Genomic DNA, 16,972 nt, shown 5'->3' with positions numbered 1-16,972 from the left:
TAATGATGAAAACACACACACACACACATACACGTCATTGAAAATCTTTGTGATAGTGTTTCAACACACTTTGACAGACACATTTAATGTTGTGATGAATTGTTATGGCAACAGAAATAGCTATTCTGTTTTCTTGAGTTCTTTTTTGTTTTTTTTTCTTTCATTTGAAATCATTGTTTTCTTTCTTTATCATTATAGCAGTAAATATATACCTTATTGTTTTTTTTCCTTTCGTTGTTGGTTTCTAAACACACACACACAATTTTGTTAAACTTTTCACTTTTCATTTCCGTTTCTTTATCACGATTTTTTTTGCCTTTCTGGCTTGATTAATTCGATTTCTTTTTCTCTTTATCCATAATATCCGATGATGATTATTTCCGCTGCCAGCCACCCACCCCCCATAGCGCAACAACAACACCGCTACCTTTTTTTCACCTGATTTTGAATGACTTTTTTCTTTTATAATTATTCTTAGTATATTTGTGCATGTGTGTATGCAAGTGTGTGTTTTGTTGTTGTTGTTGTTTTGTATGCCTTTGTTGTTTCCCCTGGTTTCAGAATTTCATATGCAATTTTATTTCATTTTTTTTTCGTTTCATTCCCCATAATTTATGATCCATCAATAAAGTTTTTTTTTTGACATTTATTCAGTCAGTCAGACAAATATCTGTCTGCATTTTTATATTTGCCGGGGTTTGTGTGTGTGTGTGTGTGTGTGCCGGTGTTTGGTGTATATGTGTGTGTCTGTGTGTGTGTGAAATGAATATTTTTGATTGATTTTCGAATCTGATTATTGCTTTATTTTGAACTCTTTTTTTCTGTTCCAGTATCTAAGACGACCAGAAGATTATTTACAATCGGATGATTATATACAACAATCACCGACAAACATTAATAATAATCATCAACAACAGAACGTTTGTTCACCATTACAACAACAACAGCCACTAAAACAACAACCACAACAACAACAACAACAACAACGATCAAATCGTAATCAATCGAAAAAAACATTATCATCATCAAATATATCGGCATCAATTGAAATTAATGATTATGTTGATGATCAAAATGTTGTGATTGATACGAATTTACAAATTTCATCATCACCAACGCCTACATCAAATATTAATAAACATTCATATGATAGATCCAGATCATCATTACAAATACCCACTACATTTAGTGTTAGTAATACAAATTTAAAAATTTTTATCCATAATAATAATAACAACTACAACAATTATGATTGTTCTTTCAATACAAACAAACAGCCAACATTGAAATCAGCAACGGATAAACAACAACAACAGCAGCAACAACAACAACAACGAAAACAAACAACAAGCCTTCCTATACGTAAGTAGAATTTTTTTTCCTTTCAATTTTTATCAAAAATTTGATCCAAAACACACACACAAGCACAAATTGTTTAGTGGATGATAGGTTAACGATTTGGAAAAATAAAAGAAAAGAATATTCTTGCTATTTTTTTTTTTTTTTTTTTTTTTTTTTTTTGATTTAATATTCAAACTTTTTTTCCAATCGTTGATTATTATTTTTTCGTTGGAAAACTTTTTTTTTGAAATTCACTTGAGATTATAACACACACATACAAACGCTGAACATATTATGTTGATTGAATGAACTAATGGATTATTATTAACTTGCAATTCGATTCTAAATTTTTATTCTATTTAAAAATTAGTATTGAAGATTGTATATAATTAATGGATAGAGATGAGTAATTTGATACCAATATGAATGAATAAATGAATGAATGAGGGGGAATCTGAATTCCCATATGAATTAATGGAAGTTTTCATTTCCATTAATTATCAGCAAGAAAAAAAAACTCCAATGTAAATTATTCAATTTGATACCACACACATACACACACACACACACACACACATACATGGATGCTGATAGATTTGAAACCGGCAAATTATTCTGTATGAAGAATCGTTTTGAGAATTGGAAAAAAAACTTTTTTCCTGTAATTTACTTTGCCGATATTTTTTTCATCTTTTTTTTCCGTTCTACATTTTCATAAATTCAACTGAGCTGATTAAAATAAATAATATAATTTGTTTCTCTGATGATGACCGAATGAAGGAAATTTTTTTTTTTTTTTTTTTATCAATTTTCTTGTTTTCCATGGAATTTTTTTTTTGCCAAATTTGTCTTTTTTGTCCCTCTTGAATTTGAAATTCTTTTTTTTACATAATGAATCGAATTCTTCTTGGTCTTCTTTTGACAATGTTGTCACTGGTTGACTAAAAAAATTGACAAAAAAAAATTTTTTATTTTTACCAGAATCATCAATGAATTTTTCTCATTCAAATACTCAAAATGTTTTTAATGAGTTTGTGTGCGTGTGTGTGTGTGTGTTGTTGTTTTGAATGATGATAGAAAATTCTCGAAAAGTTACTTTATTATTTACATTGAAATTTTGATGAAGAAATTATGAAGCATAAAATATGATGATGATGATTTGAAAATTTGCTTGTTGTCGCTAGTTTTGCCTCGCAATATTCTGTGTGTGTATGTGTTTTTCAAATATTTTTTTTCCAAAATTTGGACTGAAAAATGAAAAGAATGGAATTCGTCATATTATTATTCATTTGAATATGATAATATCTCTCCATTTGATATCGAAGAATTTTTCTTTTTCATTTTCCAAATTCCATTGAATTGAACAAAATTTTGGAAATTATTTTTTTTACAATTAAAAAGTTTTTTTTCTGTATTCTTCATTGATTGGATGGGCAAATTGTTTCTGCATGCATGCAAAATTATTGTTCATTTCTTTTTTTTGGCAATGATGATGATCATCATTTATTTATTTTCGAATGAAATTTTTGTTGAAAAACAAATTTCATTTCTCTCCTTTGTTTTTTTTTTAGTTTCCATGATGCCTTGAGTCATTGAATTGGCAGTTTATCATCAAAACATTTTTGAACAAAAAGAAAAATTTTTTTTTTCCAAGAAAGAATTGAAAAAAATGAACGAATGAAAATGTGTGATCTTCTACAATGACGACGACTGTTATGGCTTTAGGGTTAATGTTTGTGTGTCTGTGGGTGATGAATGATATACGACTTTATTGAATTATCTATCAAGTTAATGGTGGGTTTTGTTCTTTTTTTTTTTTTTTTTTTTTTTTTTTTGGTTTCATTATTTTCAGAGTTCAAATTATTGAAATTTGAACCCGAATTGACCTTGAGAATCTATATATTCGATCACATTTCATCATTAAATGTACTCAAAACGAAAAAAATGAATGAATGAATGAATGAATGCGTGTATGTAAACAAATGACATAATAACCGAGCTACTATTACACATACACACACGCACAAATACATAGGAGATTTGTATCTCATTATTTTTTTTTATTATTTACTTCAAGAATGATGTTTATGATTATATTGCGCAAAAAAAAATTATGTAAATCACACCCAATGTTTTTTTTTCTTCTTCTTTTTCAATTCTTCAAAAAAAAAAAATCTTGTTGTCTGTCTGTATATTTATTTCACTCTCACTCAAATCTGAATTACACTGTGGAATAATAATCATAATAATATACATAACATACATTACCGATTTTAATTATGGTTGCCTTTTACTACTAATTAAGGCTCATTATATTCATATATTGTACGTGTATTAGCAATTATGATATTGATGATGATTGTTTTTGTTGTTGACTTATTTTTTTCATCATTATTAATTGAATATCATCATTTTTTCAAAACTTTTTTCTTTTTAAAGCAATTCAAATTCAAATTCAATGCTTTGTTTATCGGTTTTATTTCCAGAATAACCAGAATTTCCTTTTCCAATTCAAATGATTTGGCAAATATTCTGTCATTGAAATGACATTGTAAACAAATTCTTTTTGTTTTGTTTTGTTTCGAGTCAAAAAAATGATTAGAATTTTTTTTTCTGTTCATCACTTCAAGTAAAACAAAAGAAAAACACCGACGATATTATTACATGGAAACGAAAGAAGCCATAAGTGTATCATTATCAGATGATAAGAACTCTACTTTTTTTCTTCTTCTTCATCAAGAAAAGAGGTTTAGGAAATTGAAATTTTTTTTTCTACTTCATGTTCATCATCATCAAAAAAAAAAAAAAAAAACACACACACACTTCGTGTTTGGCTTATTCTTCAATTTTCATATACACACACACACACACTTGCATGCATAGAATCTTATCCCTATGACTATGTTTTGTTTGTGTGTGTGTGTGTGTGTGTCTGTATGTGTGTTTCCTTTCAAAGCTTTACTTTTACTTTTCATTTAGTTTATTTATGATGAGCCCCTTTGAAGAAAAAAAAATCATCATTTTTATGAATTTCTTACAATGAATACACACACACACACACACACGTTATCTTACTGGTGTGGTTATTGTTCTTTTTTTTTTTTTTTTTGCTTCTTCATAATATTCATTATTTAGGTCATCATCATCATCATCACCGCTATAATCGTTGTCATATTTTCAATGACGACAACGAATAATGAAATAATAGTTAGCAATGAATGAAAATAACTGACTTTAACAACTTTAACAACAACAACAACATGGATTCTTTTTTTCATGATGATGATAATCGTCTATTACGTTGTTTTTTGTTGTTGTCTAACATTAATGTGTTTTTTTCTCTCTTTTTCGTCATTGAATTCAATGGAATTTTTCTAGCGAAAAAAAAACAACAACAACAACAAATAAATACACACACACACCCAGTATATACACATGCAGAGAATGAAAGCTATCATTATCATATGGTAAAATCCAAGAGAAAAAATAAAAAGTTTTTTTTTATTAATATTAAAATACAAAATACAATAGTGGATAAGATATGAATTTTCGTGTTTGTTTGTTTGTCGTTTTCATCATCTTTTTTGTACTAAACAATCTATAATGATGATGATGATGATAATAATAATAATCAAGTGAAGGCAGAAAAAAAAATATGAAAGAGCCATTCATATATAATGATGACATTTTCTGAAAAAAATTTTCTCGTTTTTTTTTGTGTTTTTCGGATCTCACGGCTGAATATTTTCAATTCTGTTGATTTGATATTCATCATATCATTTTGTTTTTGTCCTAAATTGTCTTTGATCGATTTTGTATATTTTTTTTCGCAGAAAATATTCGATTTTCATTCATTCATCATTGATGTTATTTATACTTGAATATTCATCATACATTGGAGAAAATATAGACACACACACACACACACATAGAGATTGTGGATATTCAGGATTTCATTTCCTTTCATTTCAAAATATCATTCAAAATGAAAATATAAATTTTCTTGGTAAATGCAAATCTCATGTTATTTTTGGAATGGTTTTTTTCGGTTGTTGTTGTTGTTGTTGTTGATGATGATCACATCACCAATTTTAGAGTATAGTGCAGAAAAAAAATAAATGAAAGGGTTGTGATGGATTTTCTATTTTTCGCCTTCTTCTTTTTCTCTTGAATGATTTTCTCTTGTCATTCAAATTATCTCATCTCATAAATATTTATTCATTCAACAATAACAACCCACAACCCACAACAACAACAACAACAATAGTTGATTCTATTATAAATTCTTGTTCAGAATAAATTTTAAAATTTCTTTTAAAGGTTATTTTTGCACACATACAGAATAAAATGGTGGGTTGTCTCTGTGGTGTTATTGTTATTGTTAGTGTCGTTTGTTTGTTTGTCGGTTATTGTCCCTTTGTTACGAAATTTACGAATTTACATACAATATATTAAAATGTATTGATTGATTGATAACCTTATCCAATGTTGTTTTGTTTTTTTTTCTTGCATTTCATTTGTTTTTTCTTTGTATACTGAAAATTCGAAATCTAAAATAGTTGAAAATCATCATCATTATCAAAATATCGGTTACAGTGGTAATGGTTATGGTCAACATTTATCACCATCATCGATCGATTCACAATCATTTCAATATCGACAACAATCAAACGATGATCATCATCGGAATAATAAATCACCAAATAAATGGACAACAGATTTATCATCATCATCATCATCACTAGTATCATCGCCAACAAAAAAATCATCACCATCGACAACATTTTTTCATTCATCAATGAATCGTATGATAAATGTTAAAGAAATAATTAGACAAGGAAATTTAAGTGAACTTGAAGAATTAGTATTACAAGGTTATGGTGATAAATTATTGGGTGAACACGCCATTTCTGCACCATTAGTTCAAGAATTTCTTGATAATTTACCCAACTATTTGGTTAGTAGTGATTTTATATGAAAGAAAAGAAATTTGTTGAAAAAGTTTTTTTCGTTTCTGTCTCCATTTTTTTTCATTGTTCCTGCGTGTAAATCAATAATCAATCAAAAGGATCAAATTGATCAATTACATAAAGCTGCTACACGTGGTAATGTTAGAGAATTTCAATTATTATTGGATCGTTATTCATTAATCTGTTCACGTGATCAATTGGGTGCAACACCATTACATAAGGCCGTATTATATGGCCATTTTGATTTAGCTAAATTTATTGTATTAAATTTTGGTCCAAATATACTTTATCTTGGAGATAATGTGAGTGTTTTTTTTTCTTTTCTTTTCTTTTTTTTTCTTCTTGGCGTTCCTTATGAAAATGAAATGGAAAATAATGTTTTGTTTTTGTTTCTATTTTCTAATATATACATAGGAAAAACGCACACCATTACATTATGCAGCCGGTTTAACAGCTGATAATGATGATGATCATTCTATTTATTATATGTTATTAAAATATGGACCAAAATCATCAATAATACTTGATCAGGTTTGGATTTGTTAGCATGATTTTTTTTTTGATTTCACTTCATTTGTACATAGAAAAATAGTATTGGAAAAAAAATTCTATTTGCCAATAGCCAATAGGCATGTAGCATGTGCTTTTGTTCCAGTGTTAAATGAATTAATGTATCTTTTTTTTATGTACCAACAACAACAACAACAACAAAAGTTTTTGGTACATAGTATTTATCCAGGAAGAAAGAAAGAAAGAGAGAGAGAGAGTGTAATTTGGTTGTTTCATTTAATCTTCCTGTATCAAAATGAATGAACGAATGAATCCATTTTTAAAAGTTTTTTTTCTTTTAATGTTTTTTTTTTTTTTTTTGTTTCATTTTTCTTCAAACTTTTTTTTTCTTGTAACATTTTTTACGAATGATTTCTATTTGTCTGTTTCTATTTTCTCACCACAAATTAACTTAATAACGAAACTGAAACTAAAAAAAAAAAAAAAAAATGCAATAGAAAAATCGTACAGCCGATTTTTATCTACGTTCACCTGAACAAATCAACATACCCCTGATACGTAAACGTTCTAAACGTTTAAATGCTAATCATACAATTAATTTGGCTAATAAGATTAAGTTACTGAAATCATCATTATCGCCAACACCATTATTATCATTACCATCATCATCATCATCATCATTGAAACGTGAGTAAATATTATTCTTCTTCACTTGTATTCAATTTCATTTATTTTATAATTGTTTTTTTCCGATTGTCACCATCTGTTTGTTTGTCGTGTTTGTCTGTTTTTTTTTGCCATTCAATTTCGAAAATTTTTCATTTCGTGACAAATTTTAAAATTTTTCGAGCTTGCCGTTTGTTTATTTTCATTTAAAAAAAAATGCTGGCTTCACTGTGAAAATTATTGTTGTTGTTTCATTATCATAATTTAGCCAACTTTTTTCCATCATCATCATCATTCGATATAATTCAATTATTATCAAATTTTTTATCATCATTATCAGCTGTATGATGATGAATGTATATATTCATTATTTTTACAGTCACTGTAAAAATAGAAAATTTTTCTAATCAAAAGAGAAAAAGATTTATTCATATTTTTCCACTTTTACAAACTATCAAAAAAAAGTTTGAATTTATTTCGGCTTTTTGGCAAAAGTTTATAATTTAAATTAGCTATATATATCGTGTGTGTGTGTGTAATGATAATCAGACAACGAAACAAAAAAAAACTTTTCCAGCACCATAATAATACACTACAAAATGAGATTTTGGAATATTCAAAAGTTTTGAATTATCATTTTTGTTTTCTCTGAATCTCTTCATATGAATGACAAATGATGATATGATGTGGCTGTAAAAACGAATGAAGAGTAAAGAAATAAAAAATTTGTTCAAAATCAAAAAACGCCTAAAGATATCATTTATATATATATCGGCCAGATTGGGAAATGGAAAATTTCATTTCTTATGTAGAAAAAAAAGTATGGTGATTGATTTGATTTGTTTTTTTTACCTTTCTTTTCAAATTTTTTTCAGTGAATTTTTATAAAAGAGTCATAAATTTCAATTTAAAAATTTTTTTTTTTTTTGAAAAAAACAGCTGAAAAAAGACGTCAATCGCTTACATGATGTGATCATCAAACAAAACAAAACAACCATCATTTGTGAATGAAAATAAACATCAAAAATGAATAAAATGAAAATGAAGAAGAAGAAGAAATTAAGATTGAGAAAATGTTTTTTTGAATTCCATGTGTGTGTGTGTGGAGAAGAAACATGAACATACCTTTTTTTGCCCTGATGATGGTTTACATTCGCTTACAATTTCAGTATTTGTACATGTTATTCAAAACAACAACAACAGCCTCGAATATTCTTGTATTTGAATCAGATTCTATTTCTATCATCAACAACAATGGCAATCGAAACATGAAAGAATTGAATGAAGCGCTGTTTTTTTTGTTTTGTCTTGTTTTGTTTGTTCAATTTAAAATGTAATAGGAAAGATCTATTTTTTGATATATTTATTTATTTTGGGTTTATAAGTCGAAGATTTTTTTTCTGTTTTATAACAAATTTTATTATAGCATTAGTTCATTTTTTCCCCACCACCGTTTCCATTCATTTTTCATCCCCTTTACTCTAGTAGCGCCAATTATATTGTCTGCTTTTGTCAGGTTAATTTTGTTTTTTTTTTATTTGAATGACAAAATCATGAATTCTATATATTTTTAGGATTCATTATATCGAGAATTGTGTATTGTGAGAATGATGAAGAATTTGATTTTCAAAGGCCAAGGCAAGAATAAATGAAAAAAAAACACTAGATAGTTCAATATAGTTCAATCAAAATAATGATTAGAATAAAGTGTGAATTGTATTCAACAGCAACAACAACAAAAGAAGTGAGAATCGGAATATTATTCTTTTTTTTACAATTGGAATTTGAAAATTTTTTTTGTGTATGTAGAATCTGATTACTTTGATTTGGTAATTCTTTTTTTTCATTTTACTAAAATGTCAATTCAACAACAACAAAAAAAAAATAAAACAAACTAATTTCATTCAACTTTATTCACATTATCATCATCATCATTCGTTTTGTTATCATTGACTAAATGTTTTCATTTAGCATTAAATAGTTGTTGTTGTTGTTGTTGTTGTCATGAGCCTTGTGTGTTTGTATTTGGATGATAATGATATTAGATAATGATGATGATGCTTCTTATGATACAACTTATATTCTTTTTACTGTTGGAATGTTTAATATTAAATTCTTGAATTTGATTGAGATCAATTGACAACCATTTGTGTGTGTGTGTGTGTATGCGTGGGCGTGGGCGTGTAGGTCATTGTATTTTTGTGTAGAATCTATAGGAGAAAAAATTTTCAACAACAACAACAACAACACACACACACATGTAGAAACGGAAATATGATGAAAAATGTTGTAAATATAAACAGCAAAGAAAAAAAGATCGATGAATTTTATCTAAAATCCAATCTATTCTGTTGAGAAAAAAATCATAACTTTATTAATCACTTCTTTTTTTTAGGAAAAGAACGAAGTTTATCACCTAATTGGAATCGTTATCAATCGATAAACATTGACAATAATAACGAAAATTTTGACAACAACAACGTTGACGTCGACAACGACGATCAAATTATTATGAATGGTCAGTGAATTTATATTTTATTTTCCTGTTTGTTTCGTTTATATATAAAAAAAAGATTTTTATTTTGTTCATTTTAATTGATGATGATTGATCATTAATTCTTTATTTTTTGTTTTCCATTCTCCTCTGCCGAAATTCCACCCACATTATATATTATTAGATATGGATGATACAACAAAAACAGTAGTGGCCGCCAGTGGTGAAACCAATGGCCATCAAATGGCTACTAACAGTGGCCTTATCAATAATAAGCAACAGCAGCAGCAACAACAACATTCAAATGGGATCAATAATAATAATAATGACAATCATCGCCAAACACAAAGTGAGTTTTTTTTTTTTTGGTCATTAACTTTGATTTATTATATTCTTGTATTTCTCATTTTTCATTTGCATTACGATATTTATAGAAATGGAAATCAATTCAGCTAATTTAAAAAAATGGATTGAAGAAAATAATATACAAATGTTGGAAGGTGTTGTATTGGAAGGACATGGTGAACGTTTACGGCAAAAAGCATCGACATTATTATTAACGAAACAAAAATCCAATGATGATTTGTTTATGACCAAGAATTATATTGAAGAAACAGTACCGATTATAATGAATAAAATACAAAACATACATCAAGCTGTTTCAATGGGCGATCTAACCGTTTTACAAGAAGGTATTAAAAAGAAACGTGATTATATCCTGTCGAAAGATCATTTAGGCATGACACCATTGCATAAAGCAACCATTATGGGTCATTTAGAAATGGTACAATATATATTGGATAAATTTCCTGAAACAGTGAATGCAAAAGATCGTGAAGGACGTACAGCATTACATTATTCAACAGCGACAACAAATCGTAATGGAAATAAAATTTATAAAATGTTGATCAAAGCTGGTGCTGATTCACGTGTCAGAGATTCGGTAACTATATGCTAAAATATTCTTTCTTTTCAATTTTTTTTCAAGCTAAAATTCTACACCCGATTGATTGATCAAATAATAGAATCCATACACACACAAAAGATGTACAAAAAGGATTTGCATGAAAAAGATGTCACAACATCAAGCATGATGTGCATGTGTGTTGATGTTGATGTTGATGAATTTATATATTAATTTTTTTCGACAAAGACAACAACAACAACAACGAAAAAAAAATCAAACCAAAAAGTTAATTAAATCCAATTATCTTTTTGTTTATGATTTTTTTTTTGGATGCAGTAAACGAATTTTTTGTTGTTGTTGTTGTTATCATTCAGTAAAATGCAGTCTATATATTCTATTAAAAAACAAAAGAAAAAACGATTATCGTTTTTTTTCTTCTTTTTTTTTGTTACTCTATTCGTAATTGTTGTAATAAAAGGATACATAATATTGGAACCAACACACACACACACACACACAAACCCGTTAATGGTTTCCTTTTCTATGGATTTCTTTTTCTAGAAAACAAAAAAAAATATTGTCATTAAATTTGATTCCATTTCTCTTGAGCTTAGTGTATTTTAAGCACGAAAAAAACGAATCAATGTATGTGTGTGTGTGTGTGTGTGTGTATGGTATAGGTGGATAAATAGCAAAAATGAATCAGTGAGATTCTCTTGTGTGTGTGTGTGTATAAATGTTAACCAACCAACAAACAAACAGACAAAAATATTTTTCCGTTGTTGTTTTTTCTTGTTTTCTTGACTTGAAAGTAAAATGGAAAAAAATTAGCAGTATTATGATCAAAAAAAAAACTTTAATAATGACCAAAAAGAGAGAGAGAGAGAATGTTTTAATTTGAAATGAAAGTTTTTTTTTGATGCTAAAATAATTTCTTTCATTGTAAGGATATATATGAGAAACGGAAAACTTATCATTTTGTTTTCTCTCTCTCTCTCTCTCTCTGGCTTTCTGTTTTCAAATTTTCACATTTTCTGTTTTCTTTTACTTTTTTTTTGTCCTAATATCCCGCTGATGATGATGATGATGATGATGATATATAGCAAGGAAAAACACCCGATTATTATCGTGTACATTTTCTATCCATTCCGAATGAAACATTACGACCAACTGGTAAGAATAATATCGGTGTAAACAAATTAACGGCAAATTCTTCATCAACATCCAATCTACATTATCATTCAAAATTTTATGGGTAATATTTTTGTCTTCGTTTTTTTTTTTTTTTTTTGAAAAAAAAAGATTTTTAAACTTTATTTTTTTTTATATATAGAGAAACAAAATTACAACAACAACAACAACGTAGACATATTATACAGCCTGCAATACGTGAAAAGATCAATAATGCATTACATTCGGGTAATGTTAATCAATTGGAAGAATTATTATTGGATGGTTATGGTGGTGAATTGATTGGACGAACATCGTTCGATGAAGATGCAAGAAAATTTCTTAAATCTATACCACAATCAATGGAACGTATTCATGAACTACATTCATCCATTATAAATGGTGAAATTGAAATGGCAATGGAAATTCTAACGAAAAATCCACAATTTGCCCGTACTAGAGATCAAAATTCATTCACACCATTTCATTTGGCCGTTATTAATGGCCATGTAGATTTAATCGGTCATTTGGCTGAAAATTTTCCCACCATGATCAATACAAAGGATAACGTGAGTGGAATATATTTTTCAAAAAAAAAATTTTTTTATTTGCATGCTTAAACTGTTTTTGAAAATTAGGCCTCATCAATTCGTAAATTCATATTGACACTTTTTATTTGTCTTTTTTGGTTGATTTGAAATTGTTATTGATGTGTGTGTGTGTGTGTGTGCAGCTTAATGTTTCAGCTATCAATTTATTGGAAATTTTTTTTTCTCTCTTTTGATCCTGAAAAAAATGCTGAGAATGAATCTCTTGATCCATTCATTTATTCATTCTTTGATTTTTGATTTTGTAAATAATGGGTTCCATAATTATTGGAACACCAAACATACACACACCCGCACACACACACACATGCTCAGGATAATTTATTCAAGGTTTTTCGATTTATTTTTTTTTCGTTGTTTTTCTTTATTTCGTTTATTTTTTTTGCATTTGAACAAATTGTTGTTCAGAAAAAACATACACACACACACACACAACACAGAAAGACAGACAGATTGAAAATCAATTCCGAAACATTTTGAATTTGTAAAGCAGTCATTGCCACTTTTTTTTCCATTGACTTTTAAAAACATACATACAAAATTGATGGTAATTGTAGCTGAATTGATTTAGTTTTTTTTTCTTTCTCTCGGTTAGTGAAAAGAAACTGTAACCCTTTCAATTCTCTATGAATCTGGAATTTTTTTTCCCTCTGAATTTTTTTTTCTGTTTTTTTTTATACATTCATAATCAGCAACAACATGAAACAAAATGAATGAATGAAAAAAAATAGAAATAGAAATTCCTTGTTTACAACACACCATGCATACAACACAAATTCTAATGATTTGAATGATTCTGATCGATTCTGTTCCATTTTTTTTCTGTTATATTCAAATGAATTGTGTGTATGTGTTTTTTATTTTGTATTTGAATTTTTTTTTCACTTACACTCTCCCATTTGGTTTTCTGATTTGAATGCCATCGGCAGATATGTGTGTATGTATGTGTGTGAGTGTGGTAAAGAAAAAACACATGCAGTAGCATCATCGTCGTTAATGATTTTCATCATTATTCATCATCATCATTATCATCGAAACAATGTATATTGTCGGTGTGGAGGTCCAATGAATGAGATTCATGGACAGTGCAGTGAAAAAAAAGGTTAATTGTAACCATACACCATACAACAGACGTTGATAATGATGATTATTATTCATGAATAATGATAATTTGACAATCATAATATGGTTTTTTTTTGTCTCATACAAAGCACCAGACCAATATATTCATTATTTTCTTCTATACATCATCAATGACTTCAATATGATGGATCAATGTTTTTGTTCTAATTCAAGGCGCCATATTCAGATTGTTAAACAAAAAAAATAAAAGATAGATTAGTATAAGGGTTGATGAGCGATTATTCGTTAGCGTACCGGAAATGGCATTGTATGAATTTGCATAAATTTTTCCTTCTTTTTGGTCTTGGATTTTTTTTTTGAATGATTTATTAGTATTAAATTTTTTTGCACATTTTCCACTGAATGAAAAAATGAACATACATTAGCAATGTGTTTTGAATTCTTTCATTTTTTTTTCTCGTTCACACACACACACACACAGTATAATAAATTCCCAAAAAAAAAATGAATTAATGGATGATGAATTATTTCGGTTTCAGTAAACTGATATGTCGGATTTTTTTTCGGTTTAAAATGACGATGATGATGATGAAAAGAATATTTAACCTAAAGCTAGAAAAATGGACGAAAATGAATAGTTCGTTCGTTGATTTGTGAAATGTAGGTCTTTTTTTTATCCATTTTGTGGAATTTTTTTCTACGGAAATAATTCATCAATGAATTAAGATTTAATGAATTTTTTTTTCTTCTCAACTTGTATGTGACGACGACAACGATGACAAGATTCTATCTTTCTTCACCATCATCATCATCATTCTGTGATGATTTTTTTTGTTTTGTTAATTTTGTTCATCTTAGAATCCTATCATCATCATCATCATCATCTTGTGATTCACTATTTATTTGTCTAATCAAATATTTTTCCTGTCACATGCTATCTACTACTCTATGTCGATTTATTCAATTAATATTGATGACGATGATCTATGGCCTTTAATTTTCATTATATACCAAATTGCATTTTTTTTTTGGCTAGACTTTTGTAATGCAAATTTCTATGGTTTGTTTTTTTTGAAATTCTCGACTTATAGGTACAGGATATTTGGATCGAATTTTTTTTTTCATTCTTATTCATTTTTCATTTATTTTCATGAGAAATTTCTTCTTTTTTTTGTTATTTTTTTAATCAAAAGTTTATGGAACAACAGCAGCAATTACACACTTGATGTTTCTATGGTGACCTGGTTTTCTTTTCCTTGCTGTGTAGTAATAAGAAAAGATATGATATACACTTGATTTTATTCTGTGTTTCGTTTCGTTTCGTTTCAATCAATCAATCAACTGCACACACACACACACAAATATTTCTACTCTACGAAAGTTTTTTCCATTCTATTTTGCTTAGATTATTTCTTCTTCTTTTCGTTTTTGTTTGTTTGTAACATCTGAAAATCCTGATTCATTTTGAATCATGTCAATTTGTCAAAAGAAAAAAGGAAAAAAATCTTTAAGATATTGATGGTGAACAACAACAACAACAACCGAGCAGCAGCAACAACAACAGCAGCATTAGTAGTAATTATTTTTATCAAAGTTTTCATTTAGAAATAGAAAAAAAAATTCTAAATAAAGTTTCCAAGAATTTCATTCTGCTTTCTGACTTTCTTCGTATTTATCTTCAATCTTATGATTCAAATCATATTGCGTAATATGATGATGATGATGATGATGAAATTCCATTTATAGTGAAATGATTATCATTTAATTATCATCTATCTGTTTGTCAATTTTGTGTTTTTCTGTGTAAAAATTCTTGTTCTAAATATATATACAGGGCCGGCCCACAACCGCACAACAAGGCCTCGCGCTGCCGGAGGCAGCGCGGTTCCGGAAACAGCTCGCAGTCCCAAGCCTCGCAGTTCCAAGAGCCTCGTAGTACTAAGAGCCTCGCAGTTCAAGAGCCTCGTAGTACTAAGAGCAAAAGCAATTTTGGATGATTTAATAAAATGAAAATGTTTTTTGTTTTGAACATTTGAATATTATGGTAATCCTGAATCAAAAACATGTACTTCATCTAGTCAAATATCTATTAATAGTTGTGCGAATTGTTTGTAGTGGAACCAATATAGGAAAAATAAATAAACAAACAATGTCGATGGCTAAATATCTAACCTAGTAAGTGATAAATCATCAAAGGAAAATGAATAATGAATGCATTGCCTGACTTCTTTAAGATGGATTTATCAATAATTCCAAATTAAACCGATTTTCAATGGATCATGGATCATTTATCCCAAAAATTTGGTGACGAATAGGGTATGCACAATCCCGTTTGTTCACCAGTCGCCTCATTTTAAATTCTTGTCTAAAATTCTATCACAAATTTGACTGATTGATTGATTATTTAAATTGGAGAAACAATTAAATGAAAAAAATGTTGTGTCGACAAATTTCCAACAATCAACATCATAAGCGATTCCAGAAAAAAGAAGTACAGTTGATTCTGTTGAATCAATATTCAAACAATTGGAATATATAAAACAACTTTCAGAAGAAATACTGGAAATCTTAGAAAAAGATTATTCGTTGGCGAAGCAAAAATATCCAAAGGATGATGATCCTTTTAAAGCTGAAAGCCAAAGAAAGATAAATGAAATGACCAGTTCAAAATCGAGAAAATAACAAGTTAATTCATCGATCAAGTCCAAACTAACACGACCAGTGAATCGAGAAAATTGTCAGAATTTTGTTCAGAATCGAGAAAATTCCAAACTAACACGACCAGTTCAGAATCGAGAAAATGACAAATGTCCAAACTAACACGACCAGTTCAGAATCAAGAAAATGACAAATGTCCCAACTAACACGACCTGTTGAGAATCGAGAAAATGACAAATGTCCAAACTAACACGACCAGTTCAGAATCGAGAAAATAACATGTCCAACCTAACACGACCTGTTCAGAATTGGGAAAGTAATCAATAAAGCATTGTCAACCAATTCTGAACTGGTCGTGTTAGGTTGGATTTGCCATTTTCTCGATTCTGAACTGGTCGTGTTAGTTTGGACATTTGTCATTTTCTCGATTCTAGTAAATCTTTGAAAGAACAACTCTTTTGCTATGCACTGGTGAAATATGTGTGTATGTATTTTTGATTTAAATGAAATAAAAAGATTAAATGTACGTATACGTATTTAACCCATTCACGACCAAGCGTCACAC

General features: G+C 28.4%; 1 protein-coding gene across 1 annotated transcript in view; it reads left to right on the top strand.

Moving 5' to 3' along the window:
- The window catches only part of LOC124499260 (uncharacterized), a 30,439-nt gene that overhangs the window by 5,878 nt on the left and 7,589 nt on the right, over positions 1-16,972 (top strand). Inside the window, exons 4-13 of the mRNA XM_075735717.1 lie at positions 831-1,362; positions 5,901-6,298; positions 6,410-6,613; positions 6,726-6,842; positions 7,319-7,508; positions 9,883-10,005; positions 10,166-10,330; positions 10,416-10,924; positions 11,992-12,143; positions 12,222-12,627. Of these exons, the coding sequence (XP_075591832.1) occupies positions 831-1,362; positions 5,901-6,298; positions 6,410-6,613; positions 6,726-6,842; positions 7,319-7,508; positions 9,883-10,005; positions 10,166-10,330; positions 10,416-10,924; positions 11,992-12,143; positions 12,222-12,627 (2,796 nt within the window). The remainder of the gene's footprint in view (positions 1-830; positions 1,363-5,900; positions 6,299-6,409; positions 6,614-6,725; positions 6,843-7,318; positions 7,509-9,882; positions 10,006-10,165; positions 10,331-10,415; positions 10,925-11,991; positions 12,144-12,221; positions 12,628-16,972) is intronic.

This window comes from Dermatophagoides farinae, chromosome 2, assembly GCF_024713945.1.
Source record: "Dermatophagoides farinae isolate YC_2012a chromosome 2, ASM2471394v1, whole genome shotgun sequence".
NCBI classification, from domain to species: Eukaryota; Metazoa; Arthropoda; class Arachnida; order Sarcoptiformes; family Pyroglyphidae; genus Dermatophagoides; species Dermatophagoides farinae.
Note: the sequence above shows the minus strand (reverse complement) of the source record. Positions and strands in the feature narration are given on the sequence as shown.